The 24,983-nt window shown below is 37.8% G+C and overlaps 1 protein-coding gene across 13 annotated transcripts in view; it reads right to left on the reverse strand.

Annotated features, from left to right (window-relative positions):
- LOC131248856 (probable inactive protein kinase At3g63330) overlaps positions 1-24,983 on the reverse strand; it is a 170,547-nt gene that overhangs the window by 18,447 nt on the left and 127,117 nt on the right. For 7 of the 13 annotated variants that reach the window (XM_058249340.1, XM_058249336.1, XM_058249335.1 and 4 more), the window contains 3 exons: positions 13,096-13,179; positions 12,853-12,996; positions 7,124-7,202 (listed from right to left, as the gene is read on the reverse strand). The exons of 1 other annotated variant lie outside the window; for it this stretch is intronic. In XM_058249340.1, the coding sequence (XP_058105323.1) occupies positions 7,124-7,202; positions 12,853-12,996; positions 13,096-13,179 (307 nt within the window). Of the gene's footprint in view, positions 1-7,123; positions 7,203-12,852; positions 12,997-13,095; positions 13,180-24,983 lie in introns of those variants that run through there. 5 more of the 13 variants (XM_058249338.1, XM_058249337.1, XR_009172502.1 and 2 more) reach the window with 4 other exon arrangements.

The raw sequence follows: 24,983 nt of genomic DNA on the forward strand, positions 1-24,983 counted from the left end.
CATGGGATAGAAGGTAGGCGTCCTCCGTGGTTACGACTTTCGCCCAGACCCTTCTTATGGGTTTCAATATTATTTTATGATTATCTTTCACAAAGATATATGTATTTTTCCTACCATCATGAATGGCATGTTGGTCGTACTGCCATGTTTGACCCAATAACGTGGCACACGTCCATCCCTTCAACTACATTGCACCACACAATGTCATGAATCATGATGGGTTTTACCAAATGTGAAAGAAACTAAACAACGATGAGAAACCTTTACCTCGCCACCTTGCTTAAACCAAGCAAGTTTATATGGAACTGGATGCCCCTCAGTCTTCAACTGGAGCTTTTCAATCACCTCTTCAGAGACGACATTTTCATAGCTGCGATCATCCCATAGAAACTTTGTCATTCACTGTGCAGCTCATGTAGAAGATATTAGTCAACAACCAATCATCTTCCTTAGGCGACTTGTGTGTAGGAGCCTTCCAGATCATCGACGTCTTTGGAACATTACCATATATTCTGTCATCCCCACCATCAGTATCAGTTCGCTTCATATGTTCCCTTTGTGGTCTCACCCTCATCATCAACCAAGGTGTCCTGTATCAGTATCGGTTGGCGTAACGGTGCCCTCCAAAACCGATACGGATACAGAGGCGTAACGGTGATCGAGGGCGTAACAGCCCGTAACGGCGCAAATTTTTTTTTTGGCCAAAAAAATATGAAAAAATATGGATTAAATCCGGAATATTCTAAGCATTCCAAATATACATTCATTTATAAATTGGAACATGTTTATGGTGGTGTAACGGTCCACTCTTTGGTGAGAAGTTGTATCGGACTGTTTGATGAATTTATGAACCAAACAACCTGAATTTGACTACAAAATTCATATATTTAATTTTCTAAATATCTAATTTATATACTTAACAATTTGATATCATTTCTCCCAATAGTTCTTTTAAAAAATGAAATTAAATTTAGGTAGATCACGTTGCCAATTTGGGGCTGACTTGGAGGACCAATCCATGCCCCAAATCAGCCTCAAATTCATGCAATTTATTGGCATTATCCCACTTGTGAATTGGTGGACATTTATTGGACAATGAATCATGAAAAAAAAAAAACCAAAAGGCCCTATTTTAAAAAATAATCGTCCACAAATTAACAATTAAAACTATTCAAACTATTTGATTTTGGCATTTTGAGTTAGCAATTACAGTCCATAATTTAATTGGTAAATTTTAAGTTAATGCATGTCTCATGTACAATTTTTTAAGGGCTCGAATTAGGTAGGACTCAGATTGTGAAGTGTAGCACACGAGTGTCAAAGTTTTTTGGACCCCACTCGTGATGAATGTGTTATATCCACACCGTCCATCCATTTTGCCAAATAATTTTAGGGTATGTGCCCAAAAATGAGGCAAATCCAAAGCTCAGGTGGACCGCACCATAAGAAATAATAATAATTAAACGACTATCATTAAAAATTTATCGGGGCTACAAAAGTTTTAGGTCAAGCTGACATGTGTGTTTTCCCTTCATTCACGTTAGTGTGACCCTATTAACAGGTTAGATGGAAAATAAACATTACAGTTGACCCTAAGAAATTTTTAATGGTGAGCATTCTATAACCACTGTTTCCTATGCTGTGGTCCACCTGAGATTTGGATCTTAATAATTTTTTGAATCATAATCTAAAATGATGTGGCAAAATGGATGGACGGCATGGATAAAATACATATAGCATGGTGGGGCCCATGTGGCACGTATACAATTTTATTAAATTGTGCAACATGCTGCGTAACGTGTACCAATCCATTCATTTGACGCAAGCAAGTCCTGTGGGTCTGATCATTAGGTATATGTTATATCTAAACCGTCCATTCATTTGACGAGCTCGTCTTACGGCTTGACACGAAAAATAATGCAGATCTAATTATCAAGTGGACCACACTGCAAAAAGCAATGGGGGATTGAACATCTACCATTGAAACCCTTTTTGGGATCACAGAACTTTTGGATCAATATGAAATTTATTTTTCCTCTTCATTCAGGTCCTTTTGACCTTTTGAACAGATTGGATGGAAAATAAACGTTATGGTGGGCCTACGAATTTTTTAATGGTGAAAATCATCTCGCTGCTATTTTTGGTGTGGTCCAGACAATCTTTGGATACAATTCATTTTTTGGCTAATGCTCTAAAATGATATTTAAACATAGATGAACGATGTAGATATAATAAATACATCGCTGTGGAGCCCATGTAACTTTGATCGCCTTTGAACCGTTCGTACAACTCGGAGCTCGAGGACTGTTAGCGCTCGTCTTAGCGTGACACGTACCTATTACAGCAGCTAAGCTGTGTGGTACACCTGCGGAAAAAGAGAGAGAGAGAGAGAGAGAGAGAGAGAGGGAGGGAAACCGAAAAGAAAAAAGAGGGAAAGAACAGAGAGAGAGAGAGAAGAAGAAGAAGAAGAAGAAGAAGAAGAAGAAAAAGAACCGCAGCCGCAGCCGGCTGTCCGAGAAGAGGAAGAAGAAGAAGAAGAAGAAGAAGAAGAAAAGAAATGAAAAGGGTCAGTTTTTATTTTTTTTTTCTTTTTTTTTTTCTTTTTTTTCAAGGCCCGTAACAGCCGTTACAATCACAGAATTCCGTAATGGCCGTTTCGACCCCGTATCGTGTAACGGTGTCAGCTGTTACCGTTACGTATCGGCCGATATGGCCGTATCGTAACAGATACGGGACACCTTGTTATCAACTGATTGTTATCCACAACTGCTTTGGAGCTACCGGCGAAATTGACTTGTCCCTTCCTACATTCGAAGGAAATATGCCCAATTCTGTTGCATTTGTAGCGCCAGATATTTTTCTGACTTATTCATCCCGCTGCTCCATTGTTCAAAACTTGTGACCCAAATGTTGGAGTGACATTTTTAGCCCAACTCGAATCCCTTCAAGCTTGTTACTGCTAACCTAAACATCAATGGATCGATTAGAAGCTTCCATGCGACCATACCTAGTTTTGCTCCTTTTTTCAACCAAAGCAACTTGCTTACATGCTTCTACAACAGCAAACACTGGTTAAATTCGCAAATGATCTGCAATAGTGGCCCACAACCCATCCATGAAATGAGTAACCAATTGCTCTTCTATCTCAGATAAATTATTTCAAACCATTAGAAGAAGGAACTCTTTTGCACACTCTTATACGGTCCTATCCCCTTGTCGGATTGCTATAATCGCTAAAAAAGATATTACATGTAGTCAATGGATAGAAAGGCCACTTTCATGAGAGACTTCACTTCTCCCATATTTCACCTTGGACTTCCTACGCCTTTCTCAGGTGGCCTTAACCTGTTTCCACCACATCAAAGATCTACCTTTCAACTTTATGGCAATTATTTTCAATTTTTTGCTCCATCCACATCTTTGTAATCAAAGATCCTTTCCACTACATTGATCCGATTCAGAAAATTGTCCCCACGCATACTACCATGATATTCAGGGACTTCCACCTTCACTTCCAACCCCCTACTTCAGTCATAATAATCCCTCCTTTCATGCTCGTCTTGGCTCAACAAATGGAGTTTCACAATGGAATGGGTCAATGCCACTCTCACTCAACTCATTGACTTCGTCTTCTTGAATCATTGGTTCATTCCTCGTGAATAGCGTAGCGAGTTGTTGGGAGATGGTTTGCATTTAACTCTCTAACATGGCATATCTCTTTTCTACTGGATGTGTCTTCCTCATCCATTCTTCGTGCACCACGGTCTCTACCTCTATGCGGCATCATTGTAGGATAAGAAGGTTATGCAATAACAAAACAATGGCAGAAGCGGAGGCTTTGAGACTAAATCTAGTGTAGCCAGTTGTTAACTGCACATAGTTATATCAAACCCTAGGACTAGTCATGCCCAAACATACCCAATCCAAAAATAGAAATTCTTCCATTTAAAAAGAAAGGAAAAACAATGCAATAACCAGAAAATAATCAAAGCTCTCACCAGTTTTGATTGCCTAGATTATTCCTCACGTGTAAAAACATGCAATTGCACAAACCCTTGCCCAAGGCTTGTAGAGAAGATTTTTTTTTTTTTTTTTTAAGTCCCAAAAGCTATTGGACATTTCTATTTATTAAGCTTTTATATGAAGGAAAACAAAAGAGAAGCCCTAACACTAATCTGGGCCTTCCATCAAGCATAAACTATAGACTGAATGTTATAATCTCAACCCTACAATCTTATTTTAAAGGAAAAATACTAAAAATACCCCTATCTACTTAAGTGAGACATAAACGAGCAAAAATAAAATAAAATTCGGAACTAAAGAGTAGTCCCACCAAAAGACCCTTTTGTGGACTCAAAAGTGTACCACAAGTGCCACAATGCATGGTCCATTGGTGGGTCTACGGATTTGACCTATTATAGAAGATATTTGGAACCCTTTCCATGCTTTAATCCATCTTAAAATTCCTTGGCAAGTACATCAATCTGATCCGTTAACATTAGGTAGTCCATGTCTTCATCGGGAACATAATACAACCAACTCTATAATGACAAGACATTAGCATAGGATCAACCGACCATGTACATGATGTATCACATGAAACAGTATCATAAAAAATTCCTGATTTATGGGCTACAACATTGTAAGGAAAAGATAGCTAGTCACTTTTTGTATTGTATTGAGGAACACTTAGTCTTTTCTTTCATTCATGCATAACTTATGTGGTATTTTGGTATTTACTGTGTACATGATGCATCATGTGAAACAATATCTACAAAGTACCTGATTTATGAGCAACAACATTGCAAGGGAAAAGATAGCTAGTCTCTTTCCGTATATTATTCTTATATTATACTGGAGAACAATAGGGAAAAGACAGCTAGTTTCTTTTTGGTATTCTTGTCATCATGGTAGTCCATACACACAAACACACACATGCACATATACACAAATATGCACAACTTATCAGGTATTTTTAAGGGTGTCAATGGGCCGGGCTTGGGCCTGAAAAATCAGAATTTTGAATAGGGCTGGCTCGATGGCCTAGCCCGAAATAATTCAAAATCCGGACTGAGACCTACCCCAGGCCCAACCCATTGACAGCCCTAGGTATTTTGCTATTTCTGTCAGCATGGTAATCAACATGCCCACACACCTGCACAATTTATAAGGTATTTTGGCAATTTTGTCACTATGGTAGTTCACAAACACCCACATGCACGAGCACACGCAGACTGACATAACTCTCTCTCACCCTTCTATAACTTATGGGGTATTTTGACATTTATGTCATCGTGGTAGTCCACACAGGCACATGCATAACTTATAGGGTATTTTGGTATTTCTATCATCATGGTAGTACACACACAAGCACACGCCACACCCACCCACCAACCAACCCATGCACCCACAAACACAACCCTCTCCCCCTTGGCATAACTATTGTGTCATTTTGGTACTTTTGACATCATTGTTTCGGTTAGAAACGTGTTTTAAGAATATCTTCATTCTAAAAATAACAAAGTAACTTGAATGAAAGAACACTCATCATCAGTTATGTCATTAATCTGGATTCTTATTGCATTCCTTTCATTGTCCTTGATTCTAAAGCAAAGTGCAACTAATGGTACAGTGATTCCGACAGCATTTCGGCCTTGTAGAGTGTCCGTCAAAGTGAAAGGAGAGTTGTACGGGTTTAAAACTCTTGCTTCATGCTAATAAACGGGCCAAAAGTCTTGTGCTGAAATTCATACGTTTGATTGTGTGGACTACTGTGACTGTGCGAAACCTGTTGCGCGATCGTGCAACAGGCTCGGTCTCCGCTCTCCTCCCTCTTTTGTTCTCGTCCTCCTTCCACCTGCGACCTTCTCAATACCTGAATATCACGATTCTTCTACACCAGGAGCTCTCAAATTATCCAAGTATCCAAATGAGAAGGGTGAGGGGGTATTTATAGGCATTCGCACGTGTGAAGCCCTAAATACGCGTAACATAACATTGTTGCACAGGCGCACAACACCTGTGTTCATTGCGTGGTCACACAATACTTGTTGCGTGAGTTTCATTAATGTAAGCATGTTGCACAGTCGTGCAACACAGGCCTCACTCCTTTCTTGCTTCCTAGCCCCACAACTGCATAACCCTTTTCATGGCTTCTTTCTTCTGTTGCGCAGTCATGCAATTGATTTTTATGCCTCAACAATTATGGTAGTCCATAGTGTGTGCAAGCGCACACACATGCCCTCGCATAACTTACAGGGTATTTTTGTATTTTTGTTGCCATAGTAGTCCACACACACACAGAGATTTGTGTGTGTGTGTACGCGTGTGTAGGGAAATGGCTAATGTACCCACCTTCATAGTCCGCTGACGTCCTAAAGCTTTTAACTTACATTTGGGGTACTTAGTCATTGATTTGAACCACCGATTCATTCACACTAGAAGGGGTAGGTCAGGGTCAATGTTCAATATTCCTAACTCTTTGAATATGGGCCTTTTTTTACCATTGTCTTTTATGAGCCACACATTTGATGGTTAGCATCATTGACTTGAAGCATCTTAGGAACCATAAGCGATCCATGGAGGGGCCTATTGAATAAATCTTGTAAAATGAAGATTCGACCTTTTTTTTTCCCCACTCAATCTTGACTGTCCATTTTTCATGCTATTGATCATATGGTTAGAATCATCTGATCGACATGAATTTTGCAGGATTTCCTTCAGTGGTAAGAGAGATGGAAACTTCAGATTCATCATACCATTAATTTGTTCATAATTATTCCTACAGAACTTGCATTCCAAATACTTCTCTTTGATTTGGCAAACTTTTGAAGGCTCGGTACTCTAAAGCCTCCATGCTAACTTCGAATTTCGCATCTGCCCCGTCTAGTCTTGTTGATCAACATCATGTCATCCATGAACACACACAAAGAGACCTCATCATGGACAATAGCAGTTACTTCATACTTAACATTTGTAATATGATGAACACTTAATAATAACCCTTGGTGAACACACAATGCTAGGTTAATTGTTTAAAATAAATACAACAACAACAAGCTTTCAAAATAACTAACACATTTGGAGAAACAACTAAATCAGAGAAGGATGGAAGTGGACTTACTTGGTCCTTCATCCCACTACTATGATGCTGTGGAGAACTTCCAGGGATCAAAATGCACATTTCCATAAGTGATCTTAATCTGGAACCATAATGCATGCATTATGACAGGCCTTCCATTTAGATTTGCTCAAAAGGCAGCCCTTTGAAATAGGAAATTATTTGAAAACATAACTAAGAGTCATATTGCAGGACTAGCAATCAAGATTCTACCATCAACACATTTTGTGGAGCATAGGGAACAGATATTGTGCAAACAGTTAGTGAACAAACAACCAAGTGACTCTGCCATACTTGGAAGGCATACGCATCATAAGGTGTCAATAACAAGATTAAATTTTCCATTTCCATAAGCTGGCCAAGCTTAATCAGTTAGAGAAATAGCACTCGTACCACTAAAATCGTCTACAAAGAATTTCTCCACAACTACAAGGACAAGAAAGTCAAAGATTCAAGATTTTTGAGAGGTAACCAGCCATTAGTAAAATACAAGCGACATGGGCTAGGACCACCAAAATTTTTGGAGTGAAACCAAAAAACTCAAAAATGAATGGACCAGAATCACTGTAGGTATTGAGACTTAATGAAGTTCATGGCCTCAAACATATCTTTGCACTATAAAGTTTACACATAGGAAAAATAATGTGAGACGATTATTCATGATTTAGTAAATAAAAATCTCAGAATATTGCCTCCTTTCTTATTATTTCTTCATTCCTTTTGGGGTAAAAAAGCCTCTGACCCCCATAACTTGCATAAAATAAAAGGTGAGGTTACAAGAAATCTCTTCTTAAGTTTCCGTTGCTCCATTTCCATTTCGTATACAACTGAACTAGAGGATCCTTTTGGATGAGGCTAATAAGACTTCTATTTCACTACATTACCGGTGTTTTTCAGTAGCTACAATTATCAAGTCACTCCCAAGAGATCTATGATTTTAATGATCCATATCTGAGCGATACCAATAACACTGGTGGTATAAAAAATTCCAGGTATAGGCGATTTATCGCGCTAAGTATCACCAATATTTTTTTTTTGTATAAATTCCAGGCGTCGCTTATATTGCTAGTTGCTAGTGTATCGACGATATTTTGATAATATATCATCAACGATCTATTTATTAAAAAAGTTCCATTTCATTTTTTTATTATGGGTGCATGATTAGATGTGATGTTCAATTTGTCGACGATAATATCGTGATATTATCGTTATCACAACATGGGCGATATCGAAACCCCAAACTTTCATTACGTTTCTAGTTGTCGACAATTTCTTGGCAAAATATCTTGTGTTGTCGATATCCTGAAATATCGATGGATGTTTGGATGGAAGATTGAATGGTTGGATGGAGCGTTGGATGGATAGGATGATTGAACTGATTTCTTACGACAACACATGCTTTTACGCCCCCATAAAATGGAAACTTATTGTGTATGCATTCTTTTTACAATTTTTTATTAATAAATATGCATATATGTGTATTTTAGCATCTTCTGAAGTTCCAATGAAAATTCCTCCATTTCCCCAATGTTTCCCCACATTTTCAGTTATCAAAGATATTATCAGCTCTATCAATATTTCTTCAATAACGGTCTGTAACAATAGTTACAGGGCCATTACAAGACCATTACATGGCCATTAAAGGGCTCTATCGATATTTAACTTCCTATCATTCTGTCTCCAACCCCCAAGTTCTTTATTTTTGCCTTTGAATGTTCTTCTTCCATTATTCCTAAAATCCTAAAGAGGCTTTTAACTCTCCCCTGTGGCATCAAGCCATGGAAGAGATGGTTTCCTAAAGGAGAATCATACATGGGAGATGGCTGATTTACTTGCTGAAAGAAATTTGGTGGGCTTCAAGGGGTGCATGCACTTAAGTATAGCCCAAATGGTAGTATAGCTCGATATAAAGCTTGTCAAATTGCTAAAGGGTTTAACACAGGCATATGGTAAAGTTTTTTAGAATGGTGATTTGATTGAGGAGATTTATATGCTTGCTCCTCTTGGCTTTACAAGAAAGGAGGAAAAGTAAGTTAGGTGTCTTAAGAAGGCTATATATGGTTTGAAGTAGGCTCCTCAAGCTTGGTTTGAGAAATTTAGTGGAGATTTGATTCTTATTGGATTACTCATGTTCACTATGATCACTTTGTATTTGTTAAGCAGCGTGTACAAGGTATTGTCATTGTGTGTATGTGCTTGATATCATTGTTACAAGTGATGCTTCTAGTGCAATTTCTAAATTGGAACTCAGAAGGTATTTAGCATCAAAGAATTGGGCCCACTGAAATATTTTCTGGGTATTGAAGTCTCTCATTCGAAGAAGGGCATAGTTTTGCCTTAATAAAACTATGTCATTGATTTGTAGACTTCAATTGGTAATTTTGGTGTTGAACTTATTGATTCACCATAAGAGGTTAATAAAAAGCTTTGGGTTGATTATGATGAGCTTCTTGATGATCCACATATGTACCAATGTTTAGTTGGGTGGTTAATATATTTGACTATTACTCATCCATATTTTACTTCATGCAGTGAGTTTGGTGAGTCAGTTTATGCATGCTCCTTGTACAAGTCATCTTGAGGCAATTCATCACATCTTCTGCTATATTAAGTCTTCTCCAGGATGTAGCATCTTGTTTAGTTGTAACGAGTCTTAATATGGAACGATATTCTGATGTTGATTGGGCAGGTTCGCTAAATGATTGACATTCTACAATAGGATTTAGTACTCTTTTGGAAGTAAACTTGTTATCTAAAAGACTAAAAGTAGACAATTGTTGAACGATCCAGTGCTAAGGATGAGTACCGTGTTGTAGCAAATACTAAATGTGAACTTTTGTGGTTGAATTTTTTTTTATTGAGTAAGGATTTTTGAGATCACTTCTAATCCTATTTTTCATGAGCGGACAAAACATATTGAAGCCGGTTGTCATTTTATTAGTAAGAATGTTATTTTTGGCATTATTTCCACCCCATTTGTTCAATCTATTGCACAACTTGTTGATATCTTCATCAAAGTTGTTATAGTCGATGTTGGACGACATATTCTTGGTAAGTTGGGTATGATTAAAATTGATGTCTTAGCTTGAAGGGGAGTATAGACATATATTTGTATGATCATGGTCTTCATTGTCTCATCATGGTCTTAATTTAATTTAATTTTTTTCTCTTTTTTCCTTTTAGGCCTTTGTACTAGGGGCACTTCATGTAATTTGGCACTCATCTTAATATGAAAAAGGCTGGACATCTAACGGTAAGTCCGTAACCTTGTCTTTCCTCTTCCTAAGTTCTTTATTCTCTCTGACAAGGTCTATAAGAAATTTGGCATTTTCTTAAGCCAGGTTTTAGGTTAAGGGAATTGAGGAACATGAAACTTGGCATTTAAGGTTATAGGAGAATTGAGGATTTGGGGAAATTGGGTTTTAGGATTAGCCAATTGGGGGAAATTGTGAACTAAAGTTAGGAATTGGTGATTCAAGCAAACTGGTGAAAATTAGCGTTCTAGGGTTGAGAAATTCAGGTTTTAGCAAAGCTAGTTTTAGGGTTTGGGAAATTCAGAAATTTGGGGAGTTAGTTTTGGGTATTTAGAAAATCCAAAGATTTTGGTAAAATTAGGGAATTAGGGCTGCAAGATAAGGCAACTTTGGGGATTTAGTGCTCAGATTTGGGTTTAGGGACTGTATTTGGGTTTTCGAGAGAGTGGCTAGGTGATTTAGGGAAATAAGGTTGGGCCTGTTCGGATAGCGAATTACAACAATATTGTAACTTAAAAGCACCATCATTACAATTTACAACATTTGCTTATACATATAATTCGGTGGTTAATTGCAAATGTAATAGGAGACGGGTAAAAGAATTTGTAATCATTACAAATTTACAATACATTGCAGAAGAAATTACTTATCCAAACACAAGAATCAACATAATTTTACTATTGAGTTGGGATCTCAGTAATGTAAAAGTATCATCTACACTTTTACCACGCCTATCCAAACATGGGAATTCTAGGTCAAATTACCTATTGACCAGGATATGGGTATTGTAATTTGTAATTATTGCACTTTTACAATTCATTATTGTCATAATTCGCTATCCAAACAGGCCCTTAGGGTTTATGTAGAGACGGATTTAGGGAAGGGGGAACGGATTTCAAAAAAAAAAAGAAAGCAAGCACGCAAGTTCATAAGAGAACTCTGATACCAAAATTAATGGAGCTTTCAACTAGAATTTTGGATAGCAATAAGAAGGATGATTACGTGTACCAATTTGAGCTTCAAAGTCACATGTTTGGACCCACCAAGGTTGATAAAATCCTCAATTGCAACAGAGCGTGTGTGTGTGTGTGTGTGTGTGTGTGTGTGTGTGTGTGTCTATACACACATACACCCATGCAATACATACATACATCAAGGCAACATAAGGAAATCATCCAATAAAGTATTCCCTTGATTTAGGAAAATAACTATGACGAATGAGTAGGCACTGCTGCATAGGGTTTGTTATCCCTCAGCTCATTATAATCCATTAGTGGAATACTCCCTGCCCTCAAGCACATAAATACTATATATAAAGGTGCTGGGAGGAGAGAGAGAGAGAGAGAGAGAGAGAGAGAGAGAGAGAGAGGGAGAGAGAGAGCATTTATTTATGAAAAAAATAAATTGATGACCTCATATCTTACATGTACACACACAACCAAAAATTAAAAATAAAAAAAAAAAAAAATAAAAAAAAAAAATAAAAAAAACAAGAAAAAGAAGAAGAAGAAGAAGAAGACTAACAACCCTGCTTAAGTAAAATACCAATAAAAAATCATATACATACATACATATGAAGTTCTCAACATATATGGATAGAAAGAAACACAACAATTTGGTTTAGGCTGTTTATAGACTATAACTTTCAATTAGTAGACACCAGTGTTCGAAATATCGGTATCGCATTTCATATCGCATTCTTAGGATACGGATATGTATCGGTTATCGCATGGGATATATTGGTTGTATCGTGTAATGTATCGCTGTTGTTGGAAACATGGGGAAACATCGGGAAATTGGTTGAATTTTTCGATGAAACTTTAGTGATTGTTAAAAAGGACATCAATACACACTTATAAATCAAAACACTACAAAAAAACAAGTACACATAATAGGTTTTCTTTGTATGGGGTCCTAATCTATGCGTTGTCTACTAAATTGATGCAAGTAATTCAATGTCTATTCATATAATTTATAAATGTAAGAAGATGTGTGAAAACACAAACAATACATTCAAAAGCAAAAGAAGAAACACTAGATTAGGTTACAAACATTTTTTATGTGATGTTTGAATATAAAGAATGCAAACGATTTACGAGAAATTGGGAAATTTTGATTTTTTTTTTTCGACTTTTCGCAACTCGGCCCATCTCCTCCAAATCTCGAAATTGAAGCACCCAATCCGTGATTTTTCATGCAGAAAATGAAAAATCATGAATTTGTAACAATTTGACACTAATTTAAGATGAATTACAGAAAATAAGAGCATAGAAATTCGAAAATGCTCACTAAATCAAACATGTGAGATATATCGCACTACTTATGTGTTTCGTATCGCACTGGTGGGATACAAGATATATCGTGGGATATATCAGCCAATATCGTCGATATTTAAAACAGTGGTAGACACCATCATATGTGATTATCATGCCCAGCCATTAATTGTTTTCATATGTCATTTTTCAATATTAAACTTACTTATAGGCCAGGTCCTTTGTGCTTTCACTCCAACCCTCAAGATGTTGATCCAGAAGAGCACGGGTTCGAGCACTTATTTGGAAAACATGTGGTGATCCTAAGATCAACTCCAACATGACAACACCCACACTCCACATATCATATCTGTCAAAGAAACAAGTATAGTTGACACAAAATACATTCCATCAAAAATACCAAAATAGCTTTCTGGACAAAATGCACAAATAAGATGAAGGGGCATACTTCAAAGTTACACTTGTTGGTCCCTGGAACCAACTGGCATTTAGAAGAGCTTCCGGAGGTGTATATTCAAAAGTTTGCTCAGATCTGAAATAAAAAGGGGGAAATAAAAGAATTTCAATAAGAGAACATATATAACACAATTAAATTAAAAGATACCACAAACTATTCAAAATAGAGGTGAGCATCAAGAATACTGATTGAGAATCAAGATACAACTATTTTAAGACCCTAAAATTATTTGAGTGACATCGTGGGTACACTCATATTGTTTTGTTTCTAGTGATACCTTTAAGCTGTCTTTTAACTCCAATAATATGTCATCTCATTCCACCACGAGGTTTGGAAACGTATAAACTACATTAGTTTACAAAATAAGATTAATGCATCTTTGTACAATGTATGCATATTAAGATCGAGGAGAATAACACAGTGGATACTTCTGAAAGCATTTACCCTAATTTTTAAGTAGGAAAGCTCTTTAAGGGCTATCAGTTGCATGCATTATTGTGGAAACAAATGGTTGTCACCTAAATAAGCACTAAAAATCGATGCTTTGAGAAACGGCCCGTTGAATGAGAAAAGCTAATGGCGCACATGCATTCACGCGCGCTCGCACACACACACACGCACACACACACCCACACACGCACACACACACACTTGGCACTACACTGAAGCCCAAAGAAACAAAGCTGGAAAGCTTCAAACATTTTAACCTTGTCCTTATATATATTTGTCTATTTTTTTCTGGTAAATGCCCTTCGCAAACATTTTTTATGTCTAAAAGAAGCTTCAAATTGTACTCTTCAAATAGAGGTACTTTGGAACAGTGTTTTAAATATCGACGATATCATCCTATATATCCCCCAAAATATCTTGTATCCCACCTGTGTGATGTGAAACGCACGGGTAGTGCTGATGTATCCCATCTATTTGATCCAGTGAGCATTTTGAATTTTCGATTAATGTTTTTGTTGTAAATCACGTTAAACCAGGGTTAAATGGTTACGAATCTATGATTCTTCACGTTTACTATGAAAAAATATGGATTCGGAACTTCGATTTCGAGATTTTGGGGAGATGTGTCAAGTTGTGGAAAATTAAGAAAAATAAAAATTTCTCAATTTCTCACAAATCAGTTACAATCTTTGCATCCAAACACAAAAATAAACATGTATGTAACCTGATCTAGTGATTTCTTCTTTTGCTTTTGAATGTATTGGTTGTGTTTTCATACACGTCTTCTTATGTTTATAAATTATATGAATAGACTTTGACTATACTGGAATTAGTTCAGCTGGAAAGCACATATATGATAACCCCATACAAAGGAAACCCCTATTATGTGCACTTTTTTTTTTTTTTTTAATGTTTTGATTCCTAAGTGTGTATTGATATTTTTTCAATAATCCTCGAAGTTTCATTGAAAAATTCAACCAATTTCTCAATGTTCACATGTTTCCCAACAACAGTGATACATTACATGTCACAACCCTAAATCTAGTGTTGGCAATCCATACTTACTATACACCAAATTTCGGTTGACAGCCTCCGTAGAACTCCGATTTTGGGACTTCCAACTATCACATACTAAGTCCCATAAGCGGGGCTCCACAAGGAGGATTTCTGAAAGTAAAGACGACAAACATGTACAATTTCTCAAAATTTCATCATATTCAACATATATTACTGTGTACAACTAAGCACATCAAGGCAAAACCAAAACATAAACCATGTCATATTTACTATACCTGATGTACATATTTAGGGTATTACAAAAAATATATATACATTGATATGTACAAAACAAAAAAGACAACTGAAGTCTGTAGCCTCTACTCCTGCAGCTCCCTACTCTCACCTGGAAAAAAATAGAAAGGAAAGCTTGAGCTACTAAGCCCAGTGAGTGCGTGAATGCAGTGAAAATGCATGTTTCATGTCATGCTCATATAATGCACAGGAATGCACAGACTTTCTGGAATGATAACAATAAACTAAAGATACAATGCATTATGCCACTTTTTATGCTCCAAATCATTTTTATATACAGAGGTAGGACTTCTACCCACTTGTAAAATACATACTCATTCAACGTTTCCACAACTTTCCATATTTCCCAATTGGATCACCAAAGTTTAAAACAAAGGTGGGACTCGCATATGATTGCTACCCACTTGTATAGACTTTTCCACCATGATCAACTACAGAGGTGGGACTACATAGTTCACGGGCCGAACTAGTCTAACCCACTTGTGTTGAACCTCACTATCTGCCTAACAGCGAGAAGTCATAAGTCGCCTGGCAAAACGATAGCGGACAACTTACGAGCTCGTCACACACAACCTATCTTTGCTTGCCCATAAGCAGGTCAGGTCAAACCTCTCAACCAATCGACACGTGTCAGTGGGAGTCGCTGCCTACTTTGGTCTTTTGGCATTTCAGCGCTCTATTCTTCCACCCGGTCTAGGCATAAGTTGCTCCTAATGGTACCAATCGGGGTTTGGGGACTTTCACCCACGGACCCTCTAATCATTTCCTATTGAATTACACATTTTCGATATAGAGTCCAACTCGTGTCATAACAAAGTATGTTTCATCGCATTTACAATCACCGTATGCATGTATGCATGAGTCCACACACAAGCACAATAGATCATGTTTTTCAAGACAAGCAAAGGATGACCTTCCTCATGTAATGCATCCTATATCAATACGGTTCACATACTAATCATAGACACATCGTCTATCGCAACACAACCCACTATGATCACCATACCATGATATGAATCATTCACTCTCAATCATACAATGATACATCAACTATGAACCATGCAAATGATATGCACATGACTTAGCCAATCTAAATTCAATCCGGGATTCATTCTACTATAAGACTTCATGCCACAAGCATGCTTTTTCTCAAGAATTAACTACATCAAAAGGATAAAGGATAATTCTTTTAAACGTTTTGTCAAACAGGTAGTAGGCGGACTTTGTAAGGGACAGAGAGTAACTAATGGCAATACGTATAAATTTAAACAAAACTAAATCATTTCTATTATCCAACCTTTTATTAATAATCTCACTAACTAAATCAGAAAATCCAACAAGAACCTTCAGAAAATCCGGCAATAACCTAACCTAACCCTAGATTAGTAAATTCAGCAATCACCTAACCCTAAAGCAGAAAATCCAGCAATAACCTAACCCTAAAACAGAAAATCCAGCAATCACCTAACCCGAAATGAAAATCAAACGATAACCTAACCCTAAAATAGAAAATCCAGCAATCACCTAACCCTAAATGAAAATCCAGCAATAACCTACCTTAAAACAGAAAATCCAGCAATAACAAATCCCTAAAACAGAAAATCCAGCAATAACCTATCTCGAAATTAGAAAATTCAGCAATAGGGTTTTCAAGGAAACCCCAACATACACATATGAGTGCTCCTAATCAATGCACTCACCTGTAACTATCAGAGGATTGGCTCTCAACCTCAGCTTCTATTTCCTCTTCTTCTTCTTCTCAACTTCACACTCAACAAGAAAGAGTGCTGGAAATGAGATGTTACAAGAGGGTTTTCATATTTATGGACTTGAAAATGGTTTTAAATTAGCTTTTGTCTAAAAAGGAGAGTTATGGAATGTTTTGTGATGATTTTGAGAAGTTTAAGCTTATGGTAGCAATAAACAAAATGTTATTTAATTGATTTGAAAGAAAGCATTCCAAGGATTTTAAAAAAATCAAGGTCATTTGAGTTATTTTATCAAAATATACATGTGCATATCTATTCATAACTTACAATCCGGGTGTCCTATTGACAGGTCGTTTTCGCAAGTAACTCCGTAACTTGACTACGGCCACAACGGTTAGGCTCTCGGACCTAACAGATTTTGGAAACGCGATGGTGGGGGCTCCGCCAGATAAAATAAGGGCATAATTGTCATTTCTCAGATTGTTTAATTTGAAGTCCGTATCTTAAAATTTGGACATCAGGTTGAAATACGGCTTGCGGATCGATAACAGAACAACATTATGATCAAGTCAAAACATTCTCGAGGCCAATAGACTTACAGCCAACGGTTATCCAGTGTACGATCGAGATTTTGGGGCCTCGGGTCTTACAACTCTTCCCTTCTAAAAAAATTTTGTCCTCGAAATTTCATAACTTATCAACAATAACCATACCATACTTATATGTACCTAGGAATCAAATAGATGAGGGTAACGATTGCGTATCTCTGCTTCCCGCTCCCAGGTTGCTTCTTCTACAGAATGATAACCCCATTGGACTTTAACTAAGGGAATGACTTTAGTACGAAGAACTTGTTCTTTTCTATCCATGATACAAATTGGCTGCTCGATATAGGATGCATCTTCCCGAACTACTAAGGATTGCCAGTCAATAACAGGTGCTATTTGTCAGATTTGCTCAATGACCCCAATCGAGTGGTCCTTTTCTTATACAGAAATCATTTTCCCTAATTACAATATATCCCTTAATTACAATATCCCCTAATTACAGCATAATATCTCCTAATTACAGCAGCATCTATATCCCCCAATTACAGCGTAATATCTCCTAATTACAGCATCTATATCCCCTAATTACAGCATAATATCACCTAATTATAACATCTATATCCCTTAATTACAGCAGCATCTATATCCCCTAATTACAGCATAATATCACCTAATTACAGCATCTATATCGCCTAATTCAAGAAAGATATTTACAGATCTGTTTCCTAAATAACTGTACAATTTATTTATGGTAAGTATGTTATCAATCCTACTAACATTTTTATCTTTGGATCACATTTACGGAGCATCGATACGTGAAAAACATTATGAACTCCAGATAAATGGGGTGGTAAAGCGAGACGATAAGCTACGGTGCCAACTCATTCAACAATATCAAAGGGCCCTATAAACCTCGAGGCTAACTTTCCCTTAACACCAAATCATACTACACCTTTCACTGGTAAAACTCGGAGATATACACGGTCTCCCTCGACAAACTCTAAGGGTCCACGCCAGCGATCTGCAAAACTCTTCTGCCGACTTTGAGCTGTAAGCATACGTTGTCGAATAAGATCAATCTTTTCAGATGTTTTCTGGACAACATTGAGACCTAAAAGACATCACTCACCAATCTCAGTCCAACAACTTGGGGACCTACAAGGTCTATCATATAACGCCTCATAGTGAGCCATGCCAATAGAAGCCTGAAAACTATTATTATACGCAAATTCTGCTAACGGCAAGTGGTCGTCCTAACTACCAGAGAAATCTAAGGCACATGATCTGAGCATGTCCTCGAGAATCTGGTTAACTCTTTCGGACTGCCCATCTGTTTGTGGATGATATGCTGTGCTAAATCTTAAAGTCGTCCCCATTGCTTTTTAAAAACTCTTCCAAAACTTTGATGTAAACCTCGGATCTCGATCAGATACAATTGAAACAGGTACACCATGTAATCTAACAATTTCGTTTATAAACAACATTGCGAGTCGATTTTTAGACCAAGAAATACAAATAGGAAGAAAGTGCACTGTCTTTGTCAAACGGTCTACAATAACCCATATAGCATCATGTCGACGTAAGGCCATAGTTACATGTTTCCACTTCCATACTAGTATCTCCAAAGGTTGCAATTCCCCTGCAGGCTTTTGGTGCTCTGCCTTTTCTCGTTTGCAAACGTCACAGTATGACACATGCTTAGCAACTTCACGTTTCATTCCAGTCCACCAAAATTGCCTTTTCATGTCCTTATACATCTTCGTAGATCTTGGGTGGATAGTAAACTAAGTGCGATGTGCCTCATCCATAAGGGCCTTCTTCAATTCTGAGATATCTGGAACATACAATCTGCCCTGAAACCGAAGTCCACCATCCAAGCCTATCTGCCACTCCGGTTGACTTTTCCCTATTATCACATCTTTACAAAGCAACACCCATTGATCAAACTGTTGGGCTTCTATTACTTGGGATATCAAAGAGGGCTGAATCATCAAGTTTGCTAATTGTACAACTGAGGACTGTAGAGTCATCTCAAAATCAAATTCAGCTATATCTTCTACCATTTTCCACTCTCACATCATCAATTGTGCCACTTGGGCCTGTGGCTGACAACTCAAAGCATCCGCCACCACATTAGCTTTTCCTGGGTGGTACTGAAGATCAAAATCATAGTCTTTCATCAATTCCATCCAACGTCTCTGCCTCATATTCAATTCGGCTTGGGAAAAGAGGTATTTCAAGCTCTTATGATCCGAAAAGAGTTCGAATCTAACCCCATACAAGTAATGCCTCCATACTTTGAGGGCAAACACTACCGCTGCTAACTCTAGGTCGTGTGCGGGATAATTCTGCTTATGAGGCCTAAGTTGATGAGATGCATATGCTACTACCTTGCCCTGTTGCATTAGGACATACCCCAAACCTATAAGCGAGGCATCCATATAAACAACGAATCCCTCACTCCTAGATGGAAGAGTGAGAATCGGTGCTGTTGTAAGATGATTTTTTAGTTCCGCGAATGCCCGCTCACAGGCTCCACTCCAAACAAACATTGCATCCTTTCAAGTCAATCGAGTCAGTGGGGCAGCTATACGAGAAAATCCGTTAACAAAACGTCTGTAATACCCTGCTAGACCTAAGAAACTCCGAATCTCATATGCATTCTTCGGCTGTTACCATTGCAAAACTGCTTCAACCTTAGCTGGATCAACTGAAACTCCATTCTTCGAAACTGTGTGCCCCAAAAATTTTACTTCTTGCCAAAACTGGCATTTTTCCAGTTTAGCATATAGCTGGTGGGCACGAAGGGTTTGCAACGTCATCTCTAAGTAACACTCATGATCTTCCCTTGTCTTTGAATATATTAAAATATCATCAATAAAAATAACAATAAACTGGTCCAAATAAGGATGAAATACCTCATTCATCAACTGCATAAATACTACAGGTGCATTAGTCAGACCATATGACATGACTTGAAATTCAAATTGTCCATAACGAGTCACAAAAGCTGTCTTCGGGATATCCTCCTCTCGAACCCGAATCTGATGATACCCAGATCGTAAATCTATCTTCGAGAAATATTGTGCACTGCTCAATTGATCGAATAAATCATCTATTCTTGGGAGCCGATACTTGTTTCTAATCGTAACCTTATTAAGTCCTTTATAATCGACACACAACCGTAAAAACCATCCTTCTTCTTTACAAAAAGCACAGGCACTCCCCAAGGTGAAGTACTTGGGCGAATAAGCTCCAAACGACGTAATTCATCTATCTGTCTTTGCATCTCTAACGGTGCCATACGATAAGGGGCTCTGGATATAGGGGCAGTGCCAAGGATAAGATCTATTCAAAATTTTGTACGTCTAACGAGTGGCAAACCTAGAATTTCCTGAAAAACATCTGGAAAATCACGTAGTACCAGCAACTATTCAATACATACACCTTTGGACTCGTTACGAATACAGGACATCAAAGTCTCTATAAACTTATCTTTAGAATTAGCCACAAACTGAAATCGAGGCTGGTCAGGAATAGAAAAGGTGTCTTAGCTATACAGTCCAACACTGCATGGTACTTGGATAACCAGTCCATTCCCAAAATCACATCATACTCTAACAACTCCAAAACATAACAATCAATTGGAAGGGCATACTCTACTATTGAAACAGGACAGTCCTAGCATATAGAACTCAACACCATTCTTTTCCCTAAAGGAGTCAAGAGCTCTAATCCCTTAGTCATCGATGTTCTCGGCAATTCCAACGACTGACAAAAACCATCTACTATAAATGAATGCGATGCGCCAGAATAAAAAAGGACACGTGCAAAAAGGGATGATACTACAAGTATACCTTTTATGACTCCTCCCTTAGTCTGAGAATCTCTCTTCTGGATTGCATAAACACGAGGTTGCGTCTGAAGGGGTAAGGGTTGTCTACCTTGCTGCCGCTGTGACTGCTATTGAGACTGTTGTTATTGGGGCCCATACTGTCCTATATGGTGGCCTTTGCTGCTGGGGTGCTGATGTCTAGGTGATTGATGTGGTTGTTGTTTCTGCAAATTGGGACAATCCTTTTTACGGTGCCCTACACCACCACAATTATAACAGGCTCCGAAAAACTGTCGCTGAGGAACAGATGGTGATACTGGGGATCTGACATCAGGTCTGGCTAAAAACTGTCGTTGAGGAACAGATGGTGATGCTAGGGGTCTTACATCAGGTCTGGTTGCATCATCATATCTAACTATAGGCCTCTTTGGGGATGAAAAGGGCTGAAAACTACTACCACTCTCTGAAATAAATCTCCTCTTCCTTTGCTGATTAGAAGTAGATGGATGCGTACTTTGTTGTTGGTTCCAATCAGACTAAAAAATTTGTGCCTTTGCTACTACTCCCTCAAGAGTCGACAATTCAAACCCTCTAACTCGAGATCGCAAACTAGGACGCAAACCATCCTTAAATTTCCTCGCCTTCAAATCATCATTGGCTACTAAATGTGGAGCAAAACGAGATAATTCTATAAAACGAGCCTCATAGTCAACAACAGACATCTCACCCTGAACCAAAGAATCAAATTCATGTGCTTTCTGACGACGAAAAACTACGGGGAAAAACTTACGATCGAACTGGTCTTTAAACGCTTCCCATGTCCATGCAAATTTTGGATCTACTAAACGAACAACTGACTTCCACCATTGTTCTGCCTCTCCTTGCAATTGATAAGTCACTAAGGTAACACATTGCTTGGAAGTACAACCCATAACTTGAAAAAGTTTCTCTATTTCTGACTTCCATAACTCGGCTGCCATAGGATCTGGCTTGCCAGAAAAACAAGGTGGATCTAGACGTCTAAACTCCATAAAAAGAGCACTAGCCCACTCCTGCGCTGATGTCTCAGGAGTATAACTAGATCGCTACTTTTGATTAGACGTTATAGTTGACATAGTAAGCAACAGTTGTTGAAGTTGTGTTGCAGGAATAGGTATAACTGGATCTGCAACAGATTTTGACATAGATTTTGACTTAGACTTGGGTTGCACTGGAGGAGTCTAAATAGATTTTGACGTAGATTTTGACTTAGACTTGGGTTGCACTAGACGAGTCTGAACAGGATTCTTTCTAAGCGGCATCCTATAGATAAAACACCGAATTAGCCTAAAAAGAACGGGTAAACCTATACAATATACACAACAGTAAATAACCATACAACTCCTCTACTTCGCAAAGCGTGAACCTAACAACTCTAACACAACAACATATAGTAAATACATTATATGATTTATGCAAATATTTCCCAGATCATGCTCTGACACCATTTTTTGTCACGACCCTAAATCTAGTGTTGGTAATCCATGATTACTACACACCAAATTTTGGTTGACAGCCTCCGTAGAACTCCGATTTTGGGACTTCCAACTATCACATACTAAGTCCCATGAGTGGGGCTCCACAAGGAGGATTTCTGAAAGAAAAGACGACAAACACGTATCATTTCTCAAAATTTCATCATATTCAACATATATTACTGTGTACAACTGAGCACATCAACGCAAAACCAAAACATAAACCATGTCATATTTACTATACCTGATGTACATATTCAGGGTATTACAAAAATATATATATATATATATATATATATACACTGATATGTACAAAACAAAAAGGACAACTGAAGTCTGTAGCCTCTACTCCTACAGCTCCATACTCTCACCTGTAAAAAAATAAAAAGGAAAGCTTGAGCTACTAAGCCCAGTGAGTGCGTGTGTGCAGTGAAAATGCATGTTTCATGTCATGCTCATATAATGCACAGGAATGCACAGGCTTTCTGGATCGATAACAATAAACTAAAGATACAATGCATTATGCCACTTTTTATGCCCCAAATCATTTTTATATACAGAGGTGGGACTTCTACCCACTTGTAACATACATACCCTTTCAACGTTTCCACAACTTTCCATATTTCCCAATTGGATCAGCAAAGTCTAAAACAGAGGTGGGACTCACAAATGATTGCTATCCACTTATATAGACTTTTCCACCATAGTCAACTACAGAGGTGGGACTACATAGTTCACGGGCCGAACTAGTCTAACCCACTTGTGTTGAACCTCACTATCTGCCTAACAACGAGAAGTCATAAGTCTCCTGACAAAACGATAGCGGACAATTTATGAGCTCGTCACACACAACCTATCTTTTCTTGCCCATAAGCAGATTAGGTCAAACCTCTCAACCAATCGACACATGTTGGTGGCAGTCGATGCCTACTTTGGTCTTTCGGCATTTCAGCGCTCTGTTCTTCCACCCGGTCTAGGCATTGGTTGCTCTCAATGGTACCAATCGGGGTTTAAGGACTTTCACCCATGGACCCTCTAATCATATCCTGTTGAATTACACATTTTCGGTGTGGTGTCCAACTCATAACAAAGTATGTTTCATCGCATTTACAATCACCGTATGCATGTATGCATGAGTCCACACAAAAGCACATAGATCATGTTTTTCAAGACAAGCAAAGGATGACCTTTCTCATGTGGTCTCCTCATGAATTTTAAGTTTCTCATAGGAGTCTCATGTAATGCATCATGTATCTAAACGGTTCACATACTAATCATAGACACATCGTCTGTCGCAACACAACCCACTATGATCACCATACCATGATATGAATCATTTACTCTCAATCATACAATGATACATCAACTATGAACCATGCATATGATATGCACATGACTTAGCCAATCTAAATTCAATCCGGGATTCATTCCACTATAAGACTTCATGCCACAAGCACGCTTTTTCTCAAGAATTAACTACATCAAAAGAAGGAAGGATAATTCTTTTAAACGTTTTGTCAAACAGGTAGCAAGTGGACTTTGTAAGAGACAGAGAGAAACCGGTGGCTATACGTATAAATTTAAACAAAACTAAATCATCTATATTATCCAACCTTCCATTAATAATCTCACTAACTAAATCAGAAAATCCAGCAAGAACCTTCAGAAAATCCGGCAATAACCTAACTTAACCCTAGATTAGTAAATTTAGCAATCACCTAACCCTAATAAGAAAATCCAGCAATAACCAAACCCTAAAGCAGAAAATCCAGCAATAACTTAACCCTAAAACAGAAAATCCAGCAATCACCTAACCCGAAATGAAAATCCAGCGATAACCTAACCCTAAAATAGAAAATCCAGCAATTACCTAACCCTAAATGAAAATCTAGCAATATCCTACCCTAAACCAGAAAATCCAGCAATAACCAATCCCTAAAACAGAAAATCCAGCAATAACCTATCCCGAAATTTGAAAATTCAGCAATAGGGTTTTCATGAAAACCCAAACATACACATATGCGTGCTCCTAATCTATGCACTCACCTGTGACTATCAGAGGATTGGCTCTCAACCTCAGCTTCTATTTCCTCTTCTTCTTCTTATTCTTCTCAACTTCACACTCAACAAGAAAGAGAGCGCTAGAAATGGGATGTTACAAGAGGGTTTTCATATTTATGGACTTGAAAATGGTTTTAAATTGACTTTTGTCTAAAAAGGAGGGTTATGGGATGTTTTGTGATGATATTGAGAAGTTTAAGCTTATGTTAGCAATAAACAAAATGTTATTTAATTGATTTGAAAGAAAGCATTCCAAGGATTGTAAAAAAAATAGAGGTCATTGGAGTTACTATATCAAAATATACATGTGCATATCTATTCATAGACTTACAATCCGGGTGTCCTATTGACATGCCGTTTTCGCCAGTAACTCCGTAACTTGACAATGGCCACAAGGGTTAGGCTCCGGACCTAACGGATTTTGAAAACGCGATGGTGAGGCTCCACCAGA

The sequence above is a fragment of the Magnolia sinica genome, chromosome 6, assembly GCF_029962835.1.
Source record: "Magnolia sinica isolate HGM2019 chromosome 6, MsV1, whole genome shotgun sequence".
Classification (NCBI taxonomy): Eukaryota; Viridiplantae; Streptophyta; class Magnoliopsida; order Magnoliales; family Magnoliaceae; genus Magnolia; species Magnolia sinica.